The sequence below is a fragment of the Scyliorhinus canicula genome, chromosome 9 (assembly GCF_902713615.1).
Source record: "Scyliorhinus canicula chromosome 9, sScyCan1.1, whole genome shotgun sequence".
In the NCBI taxonomy this organism is placed as follows: domain Eukaryota; kingdom Metazoa; phylum Chordata; class Chondrichthyes; order Carcharhiniformes; family Scyliorhinidae; genus Scyliorhinus; species Scyliorhinus canicula.
Window position 1 is genome coordinate 96,421,542 of NC_052154.1, and position 26,149 is coordinate 96,447,690.

The 26,149-nt window shown below is 50.8% G+C and overlaps 1 protein-coding gene across 1 annotated transcript in view; it reads right to left on the bottom strand.

Moving 5' to 3' along the window:
* arfgap2 (ADP-ribosylation factor GTPase activating protein 2) overlaps positions 1-25,400 on the bottom strand; it is a 64,520-nt gene extending 39,120 nt beyond the window's left edge. The window contains exons 1-8 of the mRNA XM_038807240.1: positions 25,291-25,400; positions 24,590-24,708; positions 23,784-23,856; positions 22,901-23,032; positions 22,324-22,404; positions 22,134-22,245; positions 20,017-20,073; positions 2,097-2,149 (exon numbers count right to left, since the gene is read on the bottom strand). Of these exons, the coding sequence (XP_038663168.1) occupies positions 2,097-2,149; positions 20,017-20,073; positions 22,134-22,245; positions 22,324-22,404; positions 22,901-23,032; positions 23,784-23,856; positions 24,590-24,708; positions 25,291-25,362 (699 nt within the window). The 5' untranslated portion in view covers positions 25,363-25,400. The remainder of the gene's footprint in view (positions 1-2,096; positions 2,150-20,016; positions 20,074-22,133; positions 22,246-22,323; positions 22,405-22,900; positions 23,033-23,783; positions 23,857-24,589; positions 24,709-25,290) is intronic.
* Between the last annotated feature and the right edge of the window lie 749 nt (positions 25,401-26,149).

Below are 26,149 nucleotides of genomic sequence, written 5' to 3' on the forward strand. Positions count from 1 at the left end.
AAGGCTGTAAGTCTTTACAATGTTTATCACATAGTTGAAAATAGGTTTTTGTGGTTTATAAACGAAGGGCTATAATTGGAAGTAACAAGGAAAGAAGGGCCATAGAGAATTGGATTTAATCTAATATAAAGGATCTTCCAAAGGTTTAATTCAAAAGGATAAGTCATGGCAGGAGAGCAGAAAGCCATGGTTTGCTCCTCTTGTTCCATGTGGGAAGCCGGGAACATTTTCAGTGGGAAGCCGGGAACATATTCAGTGCCAGTACCAGCATGTGTGCAGAAAATGTCTCCAGCTACAGCTCCTGCAAGCCTGGGTTTCGGAGCTGAAGCAACGGCTGGGTACACTGTGGAGCATCCGCGAGGCGGAGGGTGTTGTGGATAGAACAGATAGAGGTGGTCACACTGCAGGTTCAGACTCTGAAACAGGCAGGGAATGGGTGATTGTGAGGCAGAGCAAGAGAGCTAGGCAGGCAGTGCAGGAATCTCCTGTGGCTATTCCCCTGCAAAACGGATACTGTTGAGGGGAATGACCTCTCAGGGGAAAGCAGCAACAGCCAAATTTGTTGCACCACAGTTGGCTCTACTGCAGAGGAGAGGAGTAAAAAGTGTGGGAATGCAATAGTTATAGGGGATTCAATTGTAAGATAGGTGTTTCTGTGACTGCAAACGAGACTCCAAGATGGCTTGTTGCCTCCCTGGTGCTAGGGTCAAGGATGTCTCAAAGCAGTTGCAGGACATTCTGAAGCGGGGAGGGTGAACAGCCAGTGGTCATGGTAAACGCACCCCGGGTTTGCTTTGATCGACTGGGGAACGTTACTTTAAGGGATAACAGGGGATAGGCAATGGCATACATTCAAGGAGCGTATGGGGGAACTCCAACAATGGTTTACTCCTCTCTTCACAAGCGAGGACACAAATCAGATACCAGAAATGTTGGGGCATGCAGGGTTTAGTGAGGGAGGAACTGATGGAGATCAATATTAGTAGCAACATGGTGCTAGTGAAGTTGATGGGATTGAAGGCTGATAACTCCCCAGGGCCTGATAATCCAACTCCCAGAGTTCTTAAGGAAGTGGCTCTAGAAAGTGGATATTCTTCAATTATAATACATAGATATAATCACCCTACTAGTCTTTACGAGAGCTTACTCTATAGAGAGCAGCATGTCAAATCCCACCCCCCTTACCTCCTACCCGCCTATCTAGAGCTTGCTCATGAATGTTAACATGCCCTTGGCTTCAGTCACTAACTCTGCTCTCTATCTTTTCCCTTTCACCTGGTGTAGCCATGTCCCACCACGTATTATTTCAGAGCCCATGGCTACCTCTGCTTTATCCAAGACCTGATCCGAGTGGGCTCACCTTACAGCAGAGAAGATTTAGAGCTGATTTTAATATAGGAATTTGAAACAATGTTTTGCATCGCTGGAGGTCAGTAACCAGGGGATACCGATGAGTGAGAAACACGGATTCAATAGTAACTTTCATAAGAAAATTTGGCAGGTTGTTGAAAAGGAGGGATTTTCAGGGTTTTTCCCCACAGAATTTACAGTGCAGGAGGAGGCCATTCGGCCCATCGAGTCTGCACCGGCCCTTGGAAAGAGCACCGCACTTAAGCCCACACTTCCAACCTTTCCCTGTAACCCTGCAACCCCACCGAACCTTTTTGGATACTAAGGGCAATTTAGCATGGCCAATCCACCTAACCTCCACACAGGGGGAGAACAGTGACACAAGCCGGTAATCGAACCTGGGACCCTGGAGCTACGAAGCAACTGTGCTAACCACTGTGCTCCTCCCACATGCTATGAGGGAGGAGTGGGGAAAATTAGATAGCCCTCTTTCTGTACAGATATATTTTATCCGCCATCTGCCAGTCTGTTCCCCAGTTAAATGAATGGTCATTGTGAAACCCTTTCTTCCTAACTCAGTCCCTTTGGTCTCTCTTCTCTAGACTCCTGACGAAAGCTGTAGCAGACACTGCTATCTCCACTATTCTGCATGGTTCCAGTAGACACTGTACAGAGAGAGAGAAACAGGCTGAAGGCAGCAGCACTGGTCTATGTGAAGAGTTAGTTCATCATCTGCTTACACTCACCTTCTTCCTGGCTGTAGTTGGTTTTTTCTTCCCGATAATACTGGGCTTCATCTCTGGAAAAGAAGCATGGATTAGAAAAGGGGTAGAGAGAATGAGGGTTAGCAGGGTTGTGTTCACTGCTCAGCACTTTGTGCCCTGCCCAGTCCCCTCTTCCCCCTCAAAGTTCATGCAGACTAATTGGCTGCAAGACGACAAGGAGATGGGGAGAGACAGCTCTTGAATGGGCGAGAGGGACAATTAGACTGTATAACATGTTCAGGAATGGGTTAAAAAACATTCCAATTCGATGTCTCATTGATCCAATAATTGGCACTGATATGTAACGAGGCTACAGGTGGTCTTTGGAGCATGTGATGTGATGATAGAGTTTGGTGCTGAGTGTGTTCTAAGAAAAATATAAGGTGCTTGGGAAAAGGAGCAGAACTCTTGACTCTTTACTCAACAACAACAGAAGCTAACAGTGGTAGCAGAGGATGGTTGCTGTGTAAATATAAAAGGGTTGAAAGATACTTTTCCAGAAAAAAAAAATTCTGCATCAACCATGGAGTGAGTGAGAAGGAAAAAAAGATTTGCCTGAACCTAGGATAAAGATGGCCGGATATGACTATTATTTTTGAAAGGGGATCGTACGACCAATGGGGAAGTGCAGTTGTTATGTGGACTAAGGCCTTGGAAAAGAGGAAACAAGGTATGGCATTGGCTCTTTCTCTACCTTATGAGAGTAAAATCCAAAGCAAAAAGTGTTGTCTGAACTGGAATTGGAAGAGTTAGACTCAGAAGAAGGTCTGGAGACTCTATTACGTTTTATGGATAAGGTTTATCAAAAGGATGACTTGTTAAATCCTTATGAAGCCTGGTCAGAACTCGATAGATTTCAGAAAACAGTGGACATCTCTATTGAGGACTATATAATGGAATTTTACAGACTATACAGAAGGCTGCACAAACAGGGGTAGCAGGGTAGCATGGTGGTTAGCATAAATGCTTCACAGCTCCAGGGTCCCAGGTTCGATTCCCGGCTGGGTCACTGTCTGTGTGGAGTCTGCACGTCCTCCCCCTGTGTGCGTGGGTTTCCTCCGGGTGCTCCGGTTTCCTCCCACAGTCCAAAGATGTGCGGGTTAGGTGGATTGGCCATGCTAAATTGCCCGTAGTGTCCTAATAAAAGTAAGGTTAAGGGGGGGGTTGTTGGGTTACGGGTATAGGGTGGAAATGTGGGTTTGAGTGGGGTGATCATGGCTCGGCACAACATTGAGGGCCGAAGGGCCTGTTCTGTGCTGTACTGTTCTATGTCTATGTTAACACTGCCTGGATTTTCCACAATCTGTGTTGGCATTTAAGTTACTGGACTGCGTCTCCCTCTCCCGACCCTGGTGAGTGAGGAGAGGAAAAGGGAAAAGACCCCCCCACCCCCCTCCCCCAGCAAAAAACAAAACAAAACATCAAAGACTTTGGAAAGAAAACCTCTGGAGGAAGTGGGGGAAAAAAACCAAAAAAAAACAAACAAGAATTCTTTTTCTCCTTTTTTCCCCCGACTTTTTTTTCTCCAACCTTCTTAACAAAAAACTTACCTAAAGAAAATGCCAGAAGGGAGCCAGAGCAGAGGGAGAAGAGGCACCAAAAGCAAACGGAACGATACTATGCGAGCCCGTTCAGACGAGCCAACTGTCACACGAAGCGGGGGAACCAAAGTCATGCTACAACAAAAAGACCTGGTCAGGCAGGAGTATTTCCCCCCTGGGCCAGAGGGGAACTGGAAGGCAGCCTTTGCCGAGGCACTGAGGGAACATCAGCAGAGAAACAAAGTAGAGGCCACAGTACAGGCAGCAATGGCCAAGGCCCTGGCAGAGATGCAGCTCGCCCTGGGCATAGCAGAGAAGAAACTGGAAGCCCAGGAGAAAAAGTTGGAAGCCCAAGACAAGAAACTGGAAGCCCAAGGGGCAACCATTAAGGAACTGGAAAAGGCCGCAACTGACATGAGCGACCGGATGATGGCCCTGGAGAGAGAGGCGGCGAGACTGGGCACAACGCAGGGGAGCCTGAAGGGCAGGGTGGACGACCAGGAAAACCGCTCAAGACAACAACATGTCAGGATAGTGGGCCTACCAGAGGGGATCGAGGGTAGAAACCCCACTGCCTATGTGGCTGAGATGCTGGGCAACTTAGTGGGGAGTGAAACTTTCCCCGACCCACCAGAAATGGACAGAGCACACCGGTCGCTACGCCCGAAGCCCAAGATGGGGGACCGCCCGATGGCAATTATAGCTAAACTGCACCGGTACCAAGACAGGGAAACAATCCTGCGCTGGGCCAGGGAGAACAGAAATTGCAAATGGGAAGGACACTTCATTAGAATTTACAAGGATTTTCGGGGCAGACCTCGCCCTGATAAGGGGGGGGGGGGGGGGGGGATTTAATAGAGCGAAAGCAGCTCTTCACAAGAGCAGAGTGCATTTCAGTATGCTGTACCCAGCGAAACTCTGGGTCACATACCAAAACAGAGAATATTTCTTCACAACCCCCGCCGAAACAAACAAGTTTATTGAGGAACACGGGCTGGATAAACAGCAGCGAGGGTAGAAATACAGGGCCCCAGGCAAGGGGCAACAGCATGCCGAGGGAGGAGGGGTGAGGCAACGCCACCCCCCTCCCCTATCAGGGCGAGCGCACCCTGGTCAAGAGAAAACTGCTACCTGAGGGATCACCACAGGTGGGAGACCAGGCCCCAGCACGAGGGAACAAGAGCAGCGGAGAAGGGAGATCAAGCGAGGAAAGCGCAGGGTAGGATGGGGGAAGAGCAGACAGAAAAAGCCCCCCCCCCCAACCCCTATCAGGGCAGCACGGTAGCATTGTGGATAGCACAATCGCTTCACAGCTCCAGGGTCCCAGGTTTGATTCCGGCTTGGGTCACTGTCTGTGCGGAGTCTGCACATCCTCCCCGTGTGTGCGTGGGTTTCCTCCGGGTACTCCGGTTTCCTCCCACAGTCCAAAGATGTGCAGGTTAGGTGGTTTGGCCATGCTAAATTGCCCTTAGTGTCCAAAATTGCCCTTAGTGTTGGGAGGGGTTACTGGGTTATGGGGATAGGGTGGAGGTGTTGACCTTGGGTAGCGTGCTCTTTCCAAGAGCCAGTGCAGACTCGATGGGCCGAATGGCCTCCTTCTGCACTGTAAATTCTGTGTAAAAAAAAAACACAGAGGCTGGGCAAAGGAGAAGCGAGACAGAAATTCCCGAAAGGGGGGGTCACCGCACTAGCAAGGAAGCTAGCGCTGGGGACATGCAGCAAAGCAGGGCCGCAGCACGCCCCCAACAGGGGGTAAGGCGCCAGGCAGGGAGTGGGGGGGACCACTCAACAGAGGCGGGAGAACAAACGGGGATAGGAGCAGGGGAAAGAGGGACAAAGGAGGGATATACGGGGGGAGAGGAGGGATATACGGGGGGGAGGCGAGGGACCGGGGAGGAGGGGGCACAGGAAGGGAAGGACCCGGGGGAGGGGAACGCAGGGACGGAGGGACAAACAAGGCTAGAAAAGGAACAATAGGGCTACAAAGTGCCACAATAGAGGCTCGGAACAAGGAATCGCTGCAAGCATCCACCCAGTACGGTCGCTGGGCGAAGGGAGGCCCCAGAGCGCAGGGGCCCAACCGCATGGAGAGAGCAGGGATAGCAGCCATCCTGGACGGCCTCCTAACAAAGGGGAATCCCGGAGGGCAGGGGCGCGTCCACCAGGTAAATATGGTTGATCCCACAGGAGCGAGGGGTCAGAAGCCCCCCCACCAGGATAGTCACATGGAACGTAAGGGGACTCAACGGCCCAGTGAAAAGATCCAGAGTCCTCACCCACTTAAGAAATATGAAGGCCGACATAATCTTCCTCCAAGAGACGCACCGGAGCAGGACCGACTGCAGGTAAGAAAGGGCTGGGTGGGACAGACCTACCATTCCTGCTACGGGACGAGGGCCAGGGGGCTGGCAATACTGATCAGCAAATGGATGATGTTTAAGGCGACAAAGACTCTATACTGGATGTAGACCGCAAATACTCCGAGGCCCCGACTGTAGAGCTCCTGGCGGAGAGGAAAGAGTTACAAAGGGACTTCGATCTGCTCTCCACCAGGAAAGCAGTGCATCAACTCCGCCAGGCACGTGGGACCCTGTACGAACACGGAGACAAAGCCAGCCGCCTGTTGGCACACCAGCTGAGAAAGCAGGCATCCACCAGAGAAATTGCGCAAATCAGGGACACGCGGGGCACATTAGAAACGGAACCAGAAAAGATCAACAAAGCATTCAGGGCCTTTTACCAAGGGCTGTACACCTCAGAGCCCCCAAGGGGGGAGTCCGGGATGAAACGGTTCCTTGATGGACTGGACATACCAGTCGTGGGAGAGGGCAGGAAACGGGACCTGGAAGCACCACTAGCACTGGGAGAAATCATGGACAGCATTAGCTCCATGCAGGTGGGGAAGGTGCCGGGACCGGACGGATTCCCGGCGGACTTCTACAAACAAATTCGCGCCAGCACTGGCCCCGCACCTGCGGGAGATGTTCACAGACTCGCTAGCTAGGGGCACACTGCCACCCACGCTAGCACAGGCCTCAATCCCGCTGATACCTAAGAAGGACGGAATGTGGATCAAAAAGACCAATCTCACAAAAGTACAAAAAAAAGAGAACACAGCAACAGCAGAAACCAGCAATAAAGCATTACAACCGACCACGCAACCCCCAACCCCTAGTTCAAGTCCAGTTTCTCTGTCCGCACGAAGGCCCACGCCTCCTCCGGGGAATCAAAATAATAATGCCGGTCCGAATAAGTTACCCACAGGCGCACGGGCTGCAACATTCCGAACTTTATCTTTTTCCTGTAAAGCACCTCTTTCGTCCGATTAAATCCGGACCGCCGCTTAGCCACCTCCGCACTCCAATCCTGGTAGATCCGTACTACCCCATTCTCCCAATTGCTGCTCTTCACCTTCTTGGCCCAGCGCAGCACACATTCCCGATCACTGAACCGGTGGAACCTCATCAGCACCGCACGCGGGGGTTCATTCTCCTTAGGCCTCCTGGCCAGTACTCTGTGTGCTCCCTCCAGCTCCAAGTGCAGATGGAAAGACCCGCCCCCACTAGCGAGTTCAGCATCGTAGCCACGTAGGTTGTCAGGTCCGACCCCTCCAGCCCCTCCGCAAGGCCCAAGATCCGCAGATTTTTCCACCTCATGCGGTGATCAAGCTCCTCGAAGCGTTCCTGCCACTTCTTGTGGAGTGCCTCATGCCCCTCCACCTTACTCACGAGGATCTCGGCCTCCTCCTCTCGTTCAGTGGCCTACGTCTGCAACTCTTTGATGGCAGCACCCTGGGTCGTCTAAATCTCCAACAGCCTTCTGTTCGTTTCCTGCAGAGAGCTCAGTACCTCAGCCTTGAAGTCTGCAAAACAGCGCAGGAGAGCAGCTTGTTGCTCCAGGGCCCACTGCTTCCAGTCCTCTGGAGCTCCGCCGGCCGCCATCTTGGATTCCTTCCCCCGTTTTTTCTGGGGAGCTGCCGCCGTTTTTTTCCCCCTTTCCATTCCGAGTTCGAGTCATGGACTGCGGGGAAAGTCGATCAGCACACCTTCTCCCACCGGGAGACGTCGAAAAATTTCCATTTTGGGCTCTAAAAAGAGCCGAAAAGTCCATTTAAAACGGGAGCTCCCAAATGTGTGGCTTCCTACGTCATCGCCGACACCGGAAGCCCCATGAAACCATTGTTGATCATCATAAAACCCACCAGGTTCACTAATGTCCTTTAGAGAAGGAAATTTGCTGTCTTACTTGGGTCTGGCCTACATGTGACTCCAGACCCAAAGCAATGTGGTTGACTCTTAACTGCCCCCTCAAGGGCAATTAGGGATGGGCAATAAATGCTCCTCTACATCCCATGAGCAAATAAAGACATAAAAAAAAAGATTAATCCTTGCCTCCCCAACTGGAAATTAATTGTCCCTCAGAATCTTTCCTGATAATCTCAGTTCTGAGATCACCCGTACGAATTGTTTTTTGGGCCTTCCCTGGTGTCTCTATATTCTTTTTATAAAACGGAGACCAGAACTGTAAATGGTAGTACAATGCTCATGTTACTAGACCAGAGGGCTGGACCAATGCTCTGAATACGAGTTCAGGTCTCAGCATAGTGGCTGCGAGAATTTACATTCCATGAATTAATAAATTGGGAATAAGAATCTGGCCTCAATAATGGTCCGCATGAAACTAATGGGATTGTTGTAAAAACCCACCTGGTTCACTCATTAGTCTGGCCAAACTGTGACTCTAAACACACAGCAGTGTGGTTGACTAGATCAGTGGTGGGCAACCTGCGACCCCGGTGCCACATGCAGCCCAACTGGATTCTGAATGTGGCCCACAAGACATTTTGTTGACTGTTGTCCATGCACAAGGTTGCCACATTTAGTTTATTTCCATCACATAGTTTTATTCCTACCAATCTGACTGGAAAGATACACGAAAGCAAGGGCAAGTTGGTGTGAGGTGCATATTGATTGCTCAAAACACTGGCTGTGAGAGTTGTGCGCTCCCTCGGTGTCCCATCAAAACATAAAAAGTTGATACTTCTATTTATGAACGATTAAGCATTTTCTGTAGATTATGAAATATTTGGCATGTATTAAATGTATTTAATCTTATTCAAGGGTCAGAGTTGGTGAACTTCCCTCTTCTTCAACACAGGAATTGCATTCGCTTTCTGCCAGTGCCCTGGTACCACATCTTTCCCTAACGAACTAGGGAGAACTTTCTCTTAGAACATTGAACATACAGTGCAGAAGGAGGCCATTCGGCCCATCAAGTCTGCACTGACCCACTTAAGCCCTCACTTCCACCCTATCCCCGTAAACCCAATAGCCCCACCTAACCTTTTTGGACACTAAGGGCAATTTAGCATGGCCAATCCACCTAACCTGCATGTCTTTAGACTGTGGGAGGAAACCGGAGCACCCGGAGGAAACCCACGCAGACACGGGGAGAACGTGCAGACTCCGCACAGACGGTGACGAAGCAGGGAATCGAACCTGGGACCCTGGTGCTATGAAGCCACAGTAGTAATCACTTATGCTACCGTGCTGCCCCATGATTCCCCAGATCCTTTTCATGTACATTGATACAATCCATCCAGAGGTTAGAGAATAATTAATTTGAGGTTCTTAAATTTATTCAAAACATCCTTTATTTTTAAATGCAGTCATCTAATTTCTCAGCCTATCATTTAATGTCATGTTTATAGAACATAGGGACTTCCGGTGTGCATCATGGAGTGAGTGATCACACAGAGGCAGCTCCTGCCTAAGGTTACAGAAAAGAGCTCTTTTTTAAGCAACACGGGTTGGAATTTCGATGAAAAGGCGTAGGTGAATGTTCGAGGAATACTTTCCCCCAGGAATAGTATGTTTCTTGGTTATCAGACCCTCAGAAACAGACAAGATTTGTCTGAAGCAGCAGCAAACAAAAGCCTCTGCAAGCATGCAAGCGGGGGAAGGGCCAGCTTAGAGGTCTCAAGCTGACTTGAGGGCTTTTATGAAAGCTGAATTCTAGCAGCAGAGGGAAGAACTGTGAAAAGATCTCACCAAGGCCATTGCAGAAGCGGAGACGGACTTCCGGTAGCAGTGATGCGGAGCTAAGCCGTACGTTCAGTGGCTCCCACTATTTTCGGACTTTGGGGCTCTTTTAAGGGCTCGTAGTGGTGCTGTTTGGACTTTCCCCCGTGTGGGAACACTCCTTCTCAGATTCTCCACCGGTGGATGGCCTGGACTAGGAGTGGAGCGGTCAGAAAATCGGCTTTGGAGACTTCCAGTTGCGGCTATGCGGAGCTAAGCCGCACCGCAGCTCCCGCTACTCAAGGACTTTTGGGCCGATTTGAGGGCCCCAAACGGCGCTGTCTCGACGAATCCCGGTGGGGGACGGTGTCTAGAGGAGCATTCCCCATAATTTATGGTGCTCACCCGGAGTGGGGCAAAGGAAAACGCTGCAGCAGCTCCCCAAGAAAAGCAGGGGAAGAAGGACAAAATGGCGGCCGGCGGAACACCCGAGGACTGGTGGAAGTGGGCGCAGGAGCAGCAGGCCTCTCTTCTGCGCTGTTTTGCGGAGCTGAAGGCCGAGTTGCTGGACTCCCTGAATGCGACTACCAACAAGCTGCTTGGGGCTCAGGCGGCCCAGGAGGTGTCCATTCGGGAGTTGCAGCAGCAGGCCGCTGAGCGGGAGGAGGAGGCTGTGGTCCTCGTGGGGAAAGTGGAGTTGCACGAGGCACTTCACAAAAAGTGGTAAGACCGCTTGGAGGAGCTGGACGTTCGCACGAGGTGAAAGAATTTGAGGATCCTGGGCCTGGCGGAGGGGTCGGATCTCCCTTCGGACGTGACCACGATGTTGAGCTCGTTGATGGGAGCGGGGTTCTTCCATTTGCCCCTGGAGCTTGAGGAAGCTCACAGAGTGCTGGCCAGGAGGCCTAAGGCAAATGAACCCCCGCGGGTGGTGCTGGTGCGGTTCCATCGATTTAGTGACCGGGAGTGTGTGCTGCGCTGGGCCAAGAAAGAGAGGAGCAGCAAGTGGGAGAATTCGGTAGTGCGAATCTACCAGGACTGGAGTGCGGAGGTGGCAAAGAGGCGGGCCGGGTTCAACCGGACGAAGGCGGTGCTGCATGCCAAGCAGGTCAGATTTGGAATGCTGCAGCCTGCGCGTCTGTGGGTGACATATAAGGACCGGCACCACTACTTCGAGTCCCCGGAGGAGGCGTGGGCCTTTGTACAGGCGGAGAAGCTGGACTCGAACTAGGGTCTGGGGACACACTATGGCCGTTGCTGTTTTCGCTGTTGCTGTTCTTCAATTTTGACACGTGTTTTTTTATGCTGGTTTTCTTTTTGCTCTGTTTCCGGGTGGGTTTGTCTGTTGGGTATGGGTGTGGGGTATGTGGGGAACGTTGGGGGTATGTGCTTTATATGTTCTCTTCTGTACGGGGCTGGGGGTTGGGGTGAAACTGGATTTTGAGGAGCTGTGTCAGAAGGGTGGGGTGTGGCAGTGTGAAAGCGCGGGCTTTCCTCTGGTTGTCCGCGCTGCGGGGCAGGGGGGGCGGAGCTGGAGGTGGGAGCGTGGCCTGTACTGGTTTTCTTTCCCGCGCTGAAGCGGTGCCAAGGAGGTGTGGCTAGAGGGGGATGACCCTATGCCAGGAGGAGATGGGTTTTGGCAGGAGCTGCCGGGTCAGCAGAAGTCAGCTGACTCACGGAAGTACCATGGAGGGTGCGTCGCGGCTAGGAGGGGTCCTAGCCTGGGGGGGGGGGGGGGGGGGGGGGGGATGATACCGGGTTGCTGCTGGAATGGCCAGGAAGGAGCTGGTGTGGGCCGGGTGGGTAGAAGAGAGGCGTTATCGCCATGGGGAACGGGTCAGGCAGGGCGAGCTGGCCTGGGGCGAGCAGTCGATAAGCTATGGCTAGCCGGCGGGGGAGAGGGGCAGGTTGCCCTCTGATCCGGCTGATTACCTGGAACGTGAGGGGGCTGAATGGGCCGGTTAAGAGAACTAGGGTATTTTCTCATCTGAAGGGGCTGAAGGCGGACGTGGCTATGCTCCAGGAGACCCACTTGAAGGTGGCGGACCAGGTTCGTCTGAGGAAGGGGTGGGTGGGGCAGGTTTTTCACTCAGGATTGGACGCGAAGAACCGGGGGTGGCGATTCTGGTGGGGAAGAGGGTGGCGTTCGAGGCGGCTGAGGTGGTGTCGGACAAGGAGGGCAGATATATTATGGTGAAGGGTAGGCTGCAGGGAGAGGTGGTGGTGCTGGTTAATGTATATGCCCCGAATTGGGATGATGCCGGCTTCATGAGGCGCTTGTTGGGCCGCATTCCGGACCTGGAGGCAGGGGGCCTGATCATGGGGGGAGACTTTAACACAGTGCTGGATCCCCCACTGGACCGGTCCAGTTCAAGGACGGGTAGGAGACCGGCGGCGGCCAAAGTGCTGAGGGGGTTTATGGAGCAGATGGAAGGGGTGGATCCCTGGAGGTTTGGGAGGCCGAGAGCGCGGGAGTATTCCTTTTTCTCCCATGTCCATAGGGTCTATTCCCGAATAGATTTTTTCATCCTGAGCAGGGGATTGATCCCGAAGGTGCAGGATGCAGAGTATTCGGCCATAGCTATTTCAGACCATGCTCCGCAGTGGGTTGATCTGGAGATGGGGGAGGCACGGGACCAGCGCCCGCTCTGGCGCTTGGATGTGGGGATGCTGGCTGATGAGGTGTGTAGGAGGGTCCGGGGAAGTATTGAGGGGTATCTTGATACCAACGACACAGGGGAGGTCCGGGTGGGGATGGTCTGGGAGGCTCTGAAAGCAGTGATCCGGGGGGAGCTGATCTCCATCCGGGCCCATAGGGCAAGGAGGGAGAGGAAGGAGAGGGAGAGACTGGTGGGGGAGCTCCTGGATGTGGACAGGAGATACGCGGAGGCACCGGAGGAGGGGTTGCTGGGGGAACGGCGTAGTTTGCAGGCCAAATTTGACTTGTTGACCACCAGAAAGGCGGAGACACAGTGGAGGAGGTCGCAGGGCGCGGTATACGAGTATGGGGAGAAGACGAGCAGGATGTTGGCGCATCAGCTCCGCAGGCGAGATGCGGCTAGGGAAATTGGTGGAGTGACGGATTGGGGTGGGAATGTAGTGCAGAAGGGGACAGAAGTAAATGGGGTCTTTAGGGACTTCTACGAGGAACTGTACCGGTCAGAACCTCCGATGGGGAGAGGGGGGATGGAGAGCTTCATGAACAGGCTATGGTTCCCAAGGGTTCAAGAGGAGCTGGTAGAGGGGCTGGGGGCGCCGATAGAGTTGGAGGAGCTAGTCAGGGGGATTGGACAAATGCAGTCAGGTAAAGCGCCGGGGCCGCACGGGTTCCCGGTGGAATTTTATAAAAAGTATGCGGATCTGGTGGGCCCCCTGTTGGTGCGAGCCTTCAATGAGGCATGGGAGGGGGGGGGCTTTGCCCCCGACGATGTCGCGGGCACTGATCTCTCTGATCCTGAAGCGGGATAAGGATCCCTTGCAGTGTGGATCATACAGGCCTATCTCGCTCCTCAATGTTGACGCTAAGTTGCTGGCGAAGATCCTGGCCACCAGGATAGAGGACTGTGTGCCAGGGGTGATACACGAGGATCAGACAGGATTTGTCAAGGGACGGCAGCTCAACACGAATGTGCGGAGACTGCTAAATGTTATTATGATGCCGGCAGTGGAGGGGGAGGCGGAGATAGTGGTGGCGCTGGATGCGGAGAAAGCGTTTGATAGGGTTGAGTGGGGGTACCTGTGGGAGGTGCTGGAGTGGTTCGGATTCGGGGAGGGATTCATCAAATGGGTGAGGCTGCTCTACGCGGCTCCGATGGCAAGTGTAGTTACCAATGGAAGGAGATCGGAGTACTTTAGGCTCTACCGTGGGACCAGGCAGGGGTGCCCCCTGTCCCCCTTGCTCTTTGCACTAGCGATTGAACCTTTGGCTATGGCGTTGAGGGAGTCAGGGAGATGGAGGGGTCTGGTGCGGGGTGGGGAGGAACATCGTGTATCGCTGTATGCGGACGACCTGCTGTTGTATGTGGCGGATCCAGAAGGGGGAATGCCGGGGGTGATGGAGCTGTTAGCGGAATTTGGGGGCTTCTCGGGCTATAAGTTAAATTTAGGCAAGAGCGAGGTATTTGTAGTACACCCGGGTGATCAGGAGGGGGGAATTGGAAGACTCCCATTTAAGAGGGCAGTGAAGAGTTTCAGATACCTGGGGGTGCAGGTGGCCAGGAGTTGGGGGACTCTCCATAAGCTTAATTTTACCAGGCTGGTGGAGCAGATGGAGGAGGAATTTAAAAGGTGGGACATGGTGCCACTATCGTTGGCGGGTAGAGTGCAGTCCGTCAAAATGACAGTTCTCCCGAGGTTCTTGTTCCTTCTTCAGTGTTTGCCCATCTTTATCCCTAGGGCCTTTTTTAGAAGGGTGACTAGCAGCATCATGAGCTTTGTTTGGGCGCATGGGACCCCGAGGGTGAAGAGGGTCTTCTTGGAGAGGGGTAGAGATGGGGGGGGCTGGCGTTACCCAATCTCTCGGGGTATTATTGGGCGGCCAATGTGTCGATGGTGCGCAAGTGGGTAATGGAGGGGGAGGGGGCAGCATGGAAACGGATGGAGAGGGCGTCCTGTGGAGATACAAGCCTGGGGGCCCTGGTAACGGCGCCGTGGCCGCTCCCTCCTACGAGGTATACCACGGGTCCGGTGGTGGCGGCTACCCTCAAGATTTGGGGGCAGTGGAGGCGACATAGGGGAGAAGTGGGGGGCTCGATGGAGGCTCCGTTAAGGGGGAACCATAGGTTCGTCCTGGGGAACATTGATGGGGGATTTCAGGGTTGGCACAGAGCGGGCATCAGACAGTTGAGGGACCTGTTTATTGATGGGAGGTTTGCGAGCCTGGGGGAGTTGGAGGAGAAATTTGGGCTCCCCCCCGGGGAACATGTTCAGGTATCTGCAGGTAAAGGCATTTGCTCGGCGGCAGGTGGAGGGATTCCCTTCGCTTCCTGCGAGGGGGGTGAGCGACAGGGTGCTTTTGGGGGTCTGGGTCGGAGAGGGGAAGATATCTGATATCTACAAGGTTATGCAGGAGGCGGAGGAAGCGTCAGTAGAGGAGCTGAAAGCTAAGTGGGAGGGAGAACTGGGGGAACAGATCGAAGACGGGACATGGGCTGATGCCCTGGAGAGGGTTAATTCTTCCTCCTCGTGTGCGCGGCTTAGCCTCATTCAATTCAAGGTGCTGCACCGGGCCCACATGACTGGGACGAGGATGAGTAGGTTCTTTGGGGGTGAAGACAGGTGTGTCAGGTGCTCGGGGAGTCCAGCGAACCATGCCCATATGTTCTGGGCATGCCCGGCACTGGAGGAGTTCTGGAAGGGGGTGGCGAGGACAGTGTCGAGGGTGGTGGGATCCAGGGTCAAGCCAGGATGGGGACTCGCGATTTTTGGGGTTGGGGTGGAGCCGGGAGTGCAGGAGGCGAAAGAGGCCGGTGTGCTGGCCTTTGCGTCCCTAGTAGCCCGGCGAAGGATCTTGCTACAATGGAAGGATGCGAGGCCCCCAAGCGTGGAGACCTGGATCAATGACATGGCGGGTTCATTAAGCTAGAGAAGGTCAAATTCGCCCTGAGAGGGTCGGTACAAGGGTTCTTTAGGCTGTGGCAACCTTTTCTAAACTTTCTGGCTCAACGACAGGATACGGGGACAGTAGCAGCAGCAACCCGGGGGGGAGGGGGAGGGAAAAGGTGGGGAGGGGAGGGGAGGGGAGGGGAGGGGGGAGCGGACGATGACTATGTTTATTTATTTAATTTAAATTTATTTTTAAGTTCTTTTGTTGTTCATTGGGGTTGGGGGGGTGGGGGATGTGATACATGCGTCGATACGGTCTGGGGGTGTTACAGTTATTATGGTTATTTTGTTGCATTTCATTGTTCATCGTTATGTTTTATATTTTCTGCAAAAAATTCCAATAAAAATTATACTTAAAAAAAAATGATTATAGAACATAGAAGCGCAGTACGGGCCCTTCGGCCCTCGATGTTGCGCCGACCCGTGAAACCATCTGAAGCCTATCTGACCTACACTATTCCATTTTCATCCATATGTCTATCCAGTGACCACTTAAATGCCCTTAAAGTTGGCGAGTCTACTACTGTTGCAGGCAGGGCGTTCCACACCCCTACTACTCTCTGAGTAAAGAAACTGCCTCTGACATCTGTCCTATATCTCTCACCCCTCAATTTAAAGCTATGTCCCCTCGTGTTGGTCATCACCATCCGAGGAAAAAGACTCTCACTGTCCACCCTATCTAACCCTCTGTCTATCTTATATGTCTCTATTAAGTCACCTCTCAGCCTTCTCCTCTCTAACGAAAACAACCTCAAGTCCCTGAGCCTTTCCTCATAAGACCTTTCCTCCATACAAGGCAACATCCTAGTAAATCTCCTCTGAACCCTTTCCAAAGCTTCCACATCCTTCCTATAATGTGGTGACCAGAACTGAACGCAGTACTCCAGGAGCGGCCGCACCAGAGTTATGTAAAGCTGCAGCATGACCTTGTGGCTCCGAAACTCAATCCCCCTACTGAGAAAGGCTAGCACACCATATGCCTTCTTAACAGCCCTATTAACCTGGGTGGCAACTTTCAGGGATTTATGTACCTGTATGCCGAGATCTCTCTGTTCATCTACACTACCAAGAATCTTGCCATTAGCCCAGTACTCTGCATTCCTGTTACTCCTTCCAAAGTGAACCACCTCACACTTTTCCGCATTAAACTCCATCTGCCACCTCTCAGCCCAGCTCTGCAGCTTATCCATGTCCCTCTGTAACCTATAACATCCTTCAGCACTATCCACAACTCCACCGACCTCCGTGTCATCTGCAAATTTACTAACCCATCCTTCTACACCCTCTTCCAGGTCATTTATAAAAATGACAAACAGCAGTGGCCCCAAAACAGATCCTTGCGGTACACCACTAGTAACTGAACTCCAGGATGAACATTTGCCATCAACACCACCCTCTGTCTTCTTTCAGCTAGCCAATTACTGATCCAAACCACTAAATCACCTTCAATCCCATACTTCCGTATTTTCTGCAATAGCCTACCGTGGGGAACCTCATCAAACGCCTTACTGAAATCCATATACACCACATCAACCGCTTTACCCTCATCCACCTGTTTGGTCACCTTCTCAAAAAACTCAATAAGGTTTGTGAGGCATGACCTACCCTCACAAAACCGTGTTGACTATCACTAATCAACTTGCTCTTTTCAAGATGATTATAAACCCTATCTCTTATAACCTTTTCCAACATTTTACCCACAACCTAAGTAAGGCTCAGAGGTCTATAATTACCAGGGTTGTCTTTACCCCCCTTCTTGAACAAGGGGACAACATTTGCTATCCTCCAGTCTTCCGGCACTATTCCTGTCGACAAAGACGACATAAAGATCAAGGACAAAGGCTCTGCAATCTCCTCCCTGGCTTCCCAGAGAATCCTAGGATAAATCCCATCTGGCCCAGGGGACTTATCCATTTTTACACTTTCCAAAATTTCTCACACCTCCTCCTTGTGAACCACAATTCCATCTAGCCTGGTCGACTGAACCGGAGTATTCTCCTCGACAACATTGCCTTTCTCCAGTGTAAACACTGACGAAAAATATCCATTTAACGCTTCCCCTATCTCCTCTGATTCCACACACAACTTTCCACTACTATCCTTGATTGGCCCTAATCTTACTCTAGTCATTCTTTTGTTCCTGATATACCTATAGAAAGCCTTAGGGTTTTCCTTGATCCTATCCGCCAACAACTTTTCATGTCTTCTCCTCGCTCTTCTTAACTCTCCCTTTAGGTCCTTCCTGGCTAACTTGTAACTCTCAAGTGCCCCTAACTGAGCCTTCATGTCTCATCCTAACATAAGCCTTCTTCTTCCTCTTGACAAGTGCTTCAACTTCCTTAGTAAACCACGGTTCCCTTGCTCGACAACTTCCTCCCTGCCTGACAGGTACATACTTATCAAGGACACGCAGTAGCTGTTCCTTGAAAAAGCTCCACATTTCGATTGTACCCATCCCCTGCAGTTTCCTTCCCCATACTATACATCCTAAATCTTGCCGAATAGCATCATAATTGCCTTTCCCCCAGCTATAATTCTTGCCTTGCTGTATATACCTATCCCTGCCCATTGCTAAAGTAAACATAACCGAATTGTGATCACTATCACCAAAGTGCTCACCTACATCTAAATCTAACACCTGGCCGGGTTCATTACCCAGTACCAAATCCAATGTGGCCTCGCCCCTTGTTGGCCTGTCTACATACTGTGTCAGAAAACCCTCCTGCACACACTGCACAAAAACTGACCCATCTATAGTACTCGAACTATAGTATTTCCAGTCAATATTTGGAAAGTTAAAGTCCCCCATAACAACTACCCTGTTACTCTCGCTCCTGTCGAGAATCATCTTTGCAATCCTTTCCTCTACATCTTTGGAACTATTCGGAGGTCTATAGACAACTCCCAACATGGTGACCTCTCCTCTCCTGTTCCTAACCTCGGCCCATACTACCTCAGTAGACGAGTCCTCAAGCGTCCTTTCTACCGCCGTAATACTTTCCTTGATTAACAATGCCACCCCCCCCCCTCTTTTACCATCTTCTCTGTTCTTACAGAAACATCTAAATCCTGGAACCTGCAACAACCATTCCTGTCCCTGCTCTACCCATGTCTCAGAAATCGCCACAACATCGAGATCCCAGGTACCAACCCATGCTGCAAGCTCACCCACCTTATTCCGGATGCTCCTGGCGTTGAAGTAGACACACTTCAAACCAGCGTCTTGCTTGCCGGTGCTCTCTTTCGAACTTTTAACCCTATCCCTGACCTCACTACTCTCAACATCCTGTACACTGGGACTACAATTTAGGTTCCCATCCCCCTGCTGAATTAGTTTAAACCCCCCGAAGAGCACTAGCAAATCTCCCCCCCAGGATATTGGTACCCCTCTGGTTCAGGTGAAGACCATCCTGTTTGTAGAGGTCCCACCTACCCCAGAATGAGCCCCAATTATCCAGGAAACCAAAACCCTCCCTCCTGCACCATCCCTGTAGCCACATGTTCAACTCCTCTCTCTCCTTATTTCTCACTTCGCTAGCACGTGGCACGGGTAACAACCCAGAGATAACAACTCTGTTTGTTCTAGCTCTCAGCTTCCACCCTAGCTCCCTGAATTTCTGTCTCAAATCCCCATCTCTCTTCCTACCTATGTCGTTGGTACCTATGTGGACCACGACTTGGGGCTGCTCACCCCCCTCCTTAAGAATCCCAAAAACACGATCAGAGACATCACGAACCCTGGCACCCGGGAGGCAACACACCAACCGTGAGTCGTTCCCACAGAACCTCCTGTCTGTTCCTCTAACTATGGAGTCCCCAATGACAAGTGCTCTGTTCCTCTTCTCCCTTCCCTTCTGAGCAACAGGGACATACTCTGTGCCAGAGACCTGTGCCCCATTGCTTACCCCTGGTAAGTCGTCCCCCGCAACAGTATCCAAAACGGTATACTTGTTATAGAGGCGAATGACCACAGGGGATCCCTGCACTGCCTGCTGGTTCCCTCTCCCTCCCCTGACGGTAACCCATCTACCTTCTTCTTTTACCTGAGGTGTGACTACCTCCCTATAACTCCTCTCAATAACCACCTCCGCCTTCCGAATGATCCGAAGTTTATCCAGCTCCAGGTCCCTAATGCGGTTCTCGAGGAGCTGGAGTTGGGTGCACTTCCCGCAGATATAGTCAGCAGGGACACTCTAGGTGACCCTTTCCTCCCACATTCTGCAGGAGGAACATTCAACTGCCCTAGCCTCCATTCCCACTGAACTAACTTCCCAACTACTAAAAACTATGTATCCTATCACCCTGCTAAAAACCAAAGCAAAGTCGCTATTCAATATTTCTGCCATCTATCATTACTTGTGGGATTATTAACCCTTCCTGCTCCTATTACCATTCATCTCTAAAGTAGTTCATTACTATGTTTCACGTTCAAAGTTTCATAGTTCCTCTTTGCTCTTTTTTTCGACTTCTTTCCTAATCTTTTTGTATGCCCTCCTATTTACAATTTATTGCTGTCTTTCTACGTACTGTTTGCCTCTTTCCTAACCCTCAACAGTTCCCTTACAGCTTTATTCACCCATGGAGTCCCATTTGTTTGTATTTATTCTTTCCTTTCTCTTCGCACTTTGAGAACTTGCAGCAAAATTGGGAGACTGTCCCACCACGTAATCAACAGTCTGACATGATTCCTCATCATAAAGCGGGTGAAGCACAGACCCACCTAACAGATGCCCTTACCGGATATCGTCATTGGTGAAGCAGAGAAGGGTTTTATGCTGGGTCCTTGCTCCAACTCTGTAATAGAGGAATGTGTTAATGCTTTAGTTTTAACCAGTATCCTCCCCAAATCATATGTGATTATCGTGCAGTCCGTACCTCACCCCATCATCACAGAAGGACTCATATTGTCAACACGTAACTACCACACACTGGAAGCAAAGGGCTGTATGTTGGGGGAAACCTGGGGCAGGCAGAATGGGGGGGAATGACAATGATACACCGCAGGGCAGGCGGAATACCACTCCCCCACCCCCCAAGTACTGACCCTCTGACAGTGCAGCACTGACCCTAATGGCATCTATTTGTGTGGAATTAATTTTGATATTTTCACCATTACTAATAGTAGCTTTAATTTCAGATTTATTCAATGAACTAAATGAAAATTCTGCCGAGACACTGGAAATTAGCAAACGTGACGCCACTGTTTAAAAAAGGAGGTAGGCAGAAAGTGGGTAAATATAGGCCAGTGAGCTTAACTTCGGTAGTAGGGAAGATGCTGGAATCTATCATCAAGGAAGAAATTGCGAGGCATCTGGATAGAAATTGTCCCATTGGGCAGACGCAGCATGGGTTCGTAAAGGGCAGGTCATGCCTAACTAATTTTGTGGAATTTTTTGAGGACATTACCAGAGCGGTAGATAACGGGGAGCCGATGGATGTGGTATATCTGGATTTCCAGAAAGCCTTTGACAAGATGCCACACAAAAGGTTGCTGCATAAGATAAAGATGCATGGCATTAAGGGTAAAGTAGTAGCATGGATAGAGGATTGGTTAATTAATAGAAAGCAAAGAGTTGGGATAAATGGGTGTTTCTCTGGTTGGCAATCAGTAGCTAGTGGTGTCCCTCAGGGATCCGTGTTGGGCCCACAATTGTTCACAATTTACATAGATGATTTGGAGTTGGGGACCAAGGGCAATGTGTCCAAGTTTGCAGATGACACTAAGATGAGTGGTAAAGCGAAAAGTGCAGAGGATACTGGAAGTCTGCAGAGGGATTTGGATAGGTTAAGTGAATGGGCTAGGGTCTGGCAGATGGAATACAATGTTGACAAATGTGAGGTTATCCATTTTGGTAGGAATAACAGCAAACGGGATTATTATTTAAACGATAAAATATTAAAGCATGCCGCTGTTCAGAAAGACTTGGGTGTGCTAGTGCATGAGTCACAGAAGGTTGGTTTACAAGTGCAACAGGTGATTAAGAAGGCAAATGGAATTTTGTCCTTCATTGCTAGAGGGATGGAGTTTAAGACTAGGGAGGTTATGTTGCAATTGTATAAGGTGTTAGTGCGGCCACACCTGGAGTATTGTGTTCAGTTTTGGTCTCCTTACTTGAGAAAGGACGTACTGGCGCTGGAGGGTGTGCAGAGGAGATTCACTAGGTTAATCCCAGAGCTGAAGGGGTTGGATTATGAGGAGAGGTTGAGTAGACTGGGACTGTACTCGTTGGAATTTAGAAGGATGAGGGGGGATCTTATAGAAACATTTAAAATTATGAAGGGAATAGATAGGATAGATGCGGGCAGGTTGTTTCCACTGGCGGGTGACAGCAGAACTAGGGGACATAGCCTCAAAATAAGGGGAAGTAGATTTAGGACTGAGTTTAGGAGGAACTTCTTCACCCAAAGGGTTGTGTATCTATGGAATTCCTTGCCCAGTGAAGCAGTTGAGGCTCCTTCATTACATGTTTTTAAGGTAAAGATAGATAGTTTTTTGAAAAATAAAGGGATTAAGGGTTATGGTGTTCGGGCCGGAAAGTGGAGCTGAGTCCACAAAAGATCAGCCATGATCTAATTGAATGGTGGAGCAGGCTCGAGGGGCCAGATGGCCTACTCCTGCTCCTAGTTCTTATGTTCTAAGACATTCAGACTACGAGTTGTTAGAATCTGGATGCACTGCTTGAGAATGTGGTGAAGACAGGCTCAATTCAACATTCGAGAGGGAGTTGGATTATCAGAAATGGAATAATGTGGAGGGTTGCAAGGAACAGAAAAGTGTTAGGCAGCGGGCCAGCACAGGCAGGATGTGCAGAACAGCTCCTTAGGTGCTGGAACCATGCTATTACTGTACTTACCACACTGTTGACTGTCATCCTTGCTCTGTGTCTTGGCTCTCTCCACTTGCTCTGTTAAATGCTCCTTGCTGATGTTTCCTGAATGTATACTGCTCTCCCAATCAGCAGAGGCCTGAAGGAAGTACACCAACAATCAAAAGGTGTTACTCTGTGAACCAACTGGAAAGACTGCAGTCAGGAGGACAATTACCTGCGAGAGCTTGACAAAGAAATCACTCTCATCTTGGCCCAGGGATGGGCTTGGTGAAGTGCCGCATCCGTCAATCCACAGCTGCCGGGATGATTCAAAGGTCAAAGTCAAACAGTGTTAAACATGTAGAGCAATGGGTGGCACAGTGAGCAGCATCAGACACTGTGTAATTGAGTACCGGAGAGGCCCAGTCACCTCCCTATCCCTCTGACATCACCACACACACAGACACAGCAAACCCTCTCCCCCTCCAGTGACTGAACAACCTCCTGTGACTGAACAACCTACTGTGACACCGACCACCCCCACCACCGACACAGCGTGCTGCACACTAACCTTGTGATCCCAACCGAGGACAATGTGATTTCCCCAAACCCAGTGACCTGTTGATTCCCCCAGAGGCATGAGGTGTGCTTTCCAAGGGCCGGTGAAGACTCAATGGACTAAATGGCCTCCTTCAGCACTGTAAATTCCCCTGACTCAAAACCCATGCGCCCAACCCACCACCACCATCCAATCTGGTGCCTTCCCAATGCATTGCCCCACAAACTGCCATTGCACAAACTGAGTGACCTACCTCTGTGCCGTATTTTTCCACAGCAGCTGTAGCTGCAGTCTTGACTTTCTCACGGTACAGCTGAGCTGCTCGGCTGTTGTACTTGGCGTTTGTATCCTTTGTCATGCAGCCATGCAGGTGGAAAAAGGCTGCCTGAAGGGCAAAGTCAAAAATAATAATTCAACATCCAGAATTCAAACGCAACAGAAACACACAGGCAGCAACATAGCTAGATCTCATGTGTCAGCAAGGCTCACAGTTCAGATTGACAAAACACTGTATCAAACTGTATCCTTGTCAGATGGGTTGGGGGGGGGGGGAATGCCACCCATCACTGCATATAACCCAGTGCTGTACCTCTCCTGGGAGTGTTTGATGGGGACAGTGTGGAGGGTCCTTTACTCTGTATCTAACCCCGTGCTGTACCTGTCCTGAGAGTGTTTGATGGGGACAGTGTAGAGGGAGCTTTACTCTGTATCTAACCCCGTGCTGTACCTCTCCTGGGAGTCTTTGATGGGGACAGTGTGGACAGAGCTTCACTCAGTATCTAAGCCCGTGCTGTACCTGTCCTGGGAGTCTTTGATGGAGAGTGCTGAGGGAGCTTTATTCTGTATCTAACCCTGTGCTGTACAACTCCTGGGAGTGTTTGATGGGGACAGTGTTGATGGAGCTTTTACTCTATAACTAACCCTGTGCTGTACATCTCCTGAGAGTGTCTGATGGGGACAGTATGGATGGAGCTTTACTCTGTATCTAACACGGCTCAAACTGCCATAGGCGTGATGGTACTTTAATGTCCACAGTGGTGTATATGCAAAACAAGAGTGTACTGGAGAACTAGTCCCTTCCTGCTGAGGGACTCCAATTGCAGGATTGGTGAACCTGAAAATGGTGCCTCACTTACGGCAGTCGCATTCCCTCCCACCTGCATACACCGCAACTGGAACCAGCTCCAGTTTGAATCGAGCTCAGTAGATCTGCAGAAAAAGCACCAGAGTACAGAATGAAAATTACAGGAAAAACCTAAGGATATGAACAGGTCAGGGAACGCGGGCCCATTATGTCAGGGAATGTACGTCCACCGCAATGAGTGCAAGTTAGGGCCCGACTGTGGTAATCATCCACCAGTGTCATATGCAAGTCCGGGTTAACCCAGTACTGCCCCTTGTATTCTTGAACGATGCTGGCATGTTTCACTCAGCAGTGAGGCTGATTGCAGAAGCCCTGTCAGTGTCTCCAGCGATGAGTTTACTCCACTCAGGCTGGAGACAGTACATGGGCTCACAGTATCTCAGTGGCTAGCACGGTTGCTTCACAGCTTCAGGGTCCCAGGCTTCGATTCCCAGCTTGGGTCACTCTGCGTGGAGCCTGCACATTCTTCCCGTGTCTGCGTGGGTTTCATCCGGGTGCTCCGGTTTCCTCCCACAAGTCCCAAAAGACGTGCTGTTAGGTAATTTTGGACATTCTGAATTCTCCCTCTGTATACCCGAACATGTGGCAGAATGTGGCAACTAGGGGCTTTTCACAATAACTTCATTGCAGTGTTAATGTAAGTCTACTTGTGACAATAAAGATTTTTTAAAAAGGTCTAAAATCAGCTTCTGAACCCATTGATAACCCTGCAGTACCAGTAGTTAATGTGTGCTTCTGGAGTGAAGGGTATAAGCAACAATGACTCTAGGATCGTGCCTGGTTAGCATGTATCCCTACCTGATGAAGCTAAGGTGAACGCCCAGGGAGCGATGGATTCCAGAGCAGTCAATGCACAGGAAGATCCCATAGGTAACACTGGCCCAGCTGGGATTCTTGGCACCACAATCAAAACAGCTCTGCACAAAAAGTATAAAACAGGTCAGAGAGAAGAGAAAGAGGGAACACAATCCACCACCAGAGATGGGGGTCAGGGTGGTCAATGGTAAGGTGTGGGTGGTCAGTGGAGCGCATCAATGGTGGTGGGAGTGGGAAGTCAGTAGGGGGAAAAGGTCAGTGTAGTGGTGGTCAGTAGGGGAATGATGGGGGTCAGTGGATGGGATCAGTGCGGAGGTGGTCTGTAGAGGAGTGATGGGGGTCATTAGGATGCGGGTCAGTCAAGGGAGGGAGCGCAGCCCATGGATACACCATCAAATCAGCGGCATCCTGTTGTGGGCAGGGCTACATTCGCCATGACCCCCACCAGTAAATAATGACTCAGTCCGGGTCAATCAGGAAACCAGGACGGGACCAACCGACCAGGACTTCGGGGGGGGGGGGGGGGGGGGGGGATCCCGGTGACAGCTCGACTTACAGTCCGTGGGCGCAACCTGTCTCTCTCCCTCCCCCCCAAACCCCAAAAGACCGGCACAGAATCTGTTCCCCGAGGTCCGGGAAGTCTGGCCGGCAATCCCCCATCCTCCCCCTCCGGCCTCTCTGACCTTGTTGGTCTGTGCCGCCCGCAAACGCCGGAACACAGCCTGATAAACGGCTTTCCCCGGCCCGTCCGCCATGTCACCGGAACCGGAAACCGGGCAAGCGCACCCGCCCCGCCGGAGGAGCAGAGTGCGCGCGCAGCGCAGCCCAGCAGCCATTCCTACATTTATATAGCGCCTTCCAAAAAAATCAGGTCAGGAGGTTTTCCCATGGAATTTTTGTACATCAGCAAACTTGATTAAAGAAATACTGTGTATCCGTGTAACTGCCCTATTTATATTCCCTCTTTCATTCCATTTTGCAAGTTTGGTTTTAGTTTATTGGCTTCTTTGTGAGTTTGTCAAATTTCGATATGGTACTATGCTCACTCTTTCCCACTCTTTTACTATGAGATTACTAATTCACCCTGCCTCAATACGTAATACTAAATCTAAAATTGCTTTATCCTGAGTTGATTCTGCTACTTATTGTGATGATATGATCTGCATACTCGTCTGCCATTGGGCCAGAACGTCGGCTTACCATTGGCCCTGGTCGGTCATGTGCCTCTCGACCGATTGGCCGAGAGGCTGAGTTAACCACGCCTCTTTCAACGAGGTATAAATGCTCAGAAGCCTGACGATCGTTCCTTTCCACTGTAGACGATCGCCAGGCTGTGTTCTAGTTAATTAAAGCCTGACATTGGTAAATCACTCGCCTCGCGTGCAATCGATGGTGCATCAATTTAATTAACTACAACTTTGAAGATGGAGTTCCGCATCAAGCCCGAATGCCTCCGCATCAGCCCGCAAACTCCGAACTCTACAGAACTTTTCAAACTCTGGCTGACTTGCCTCGAAGGGTTCCTGGCATCTACAACCACCC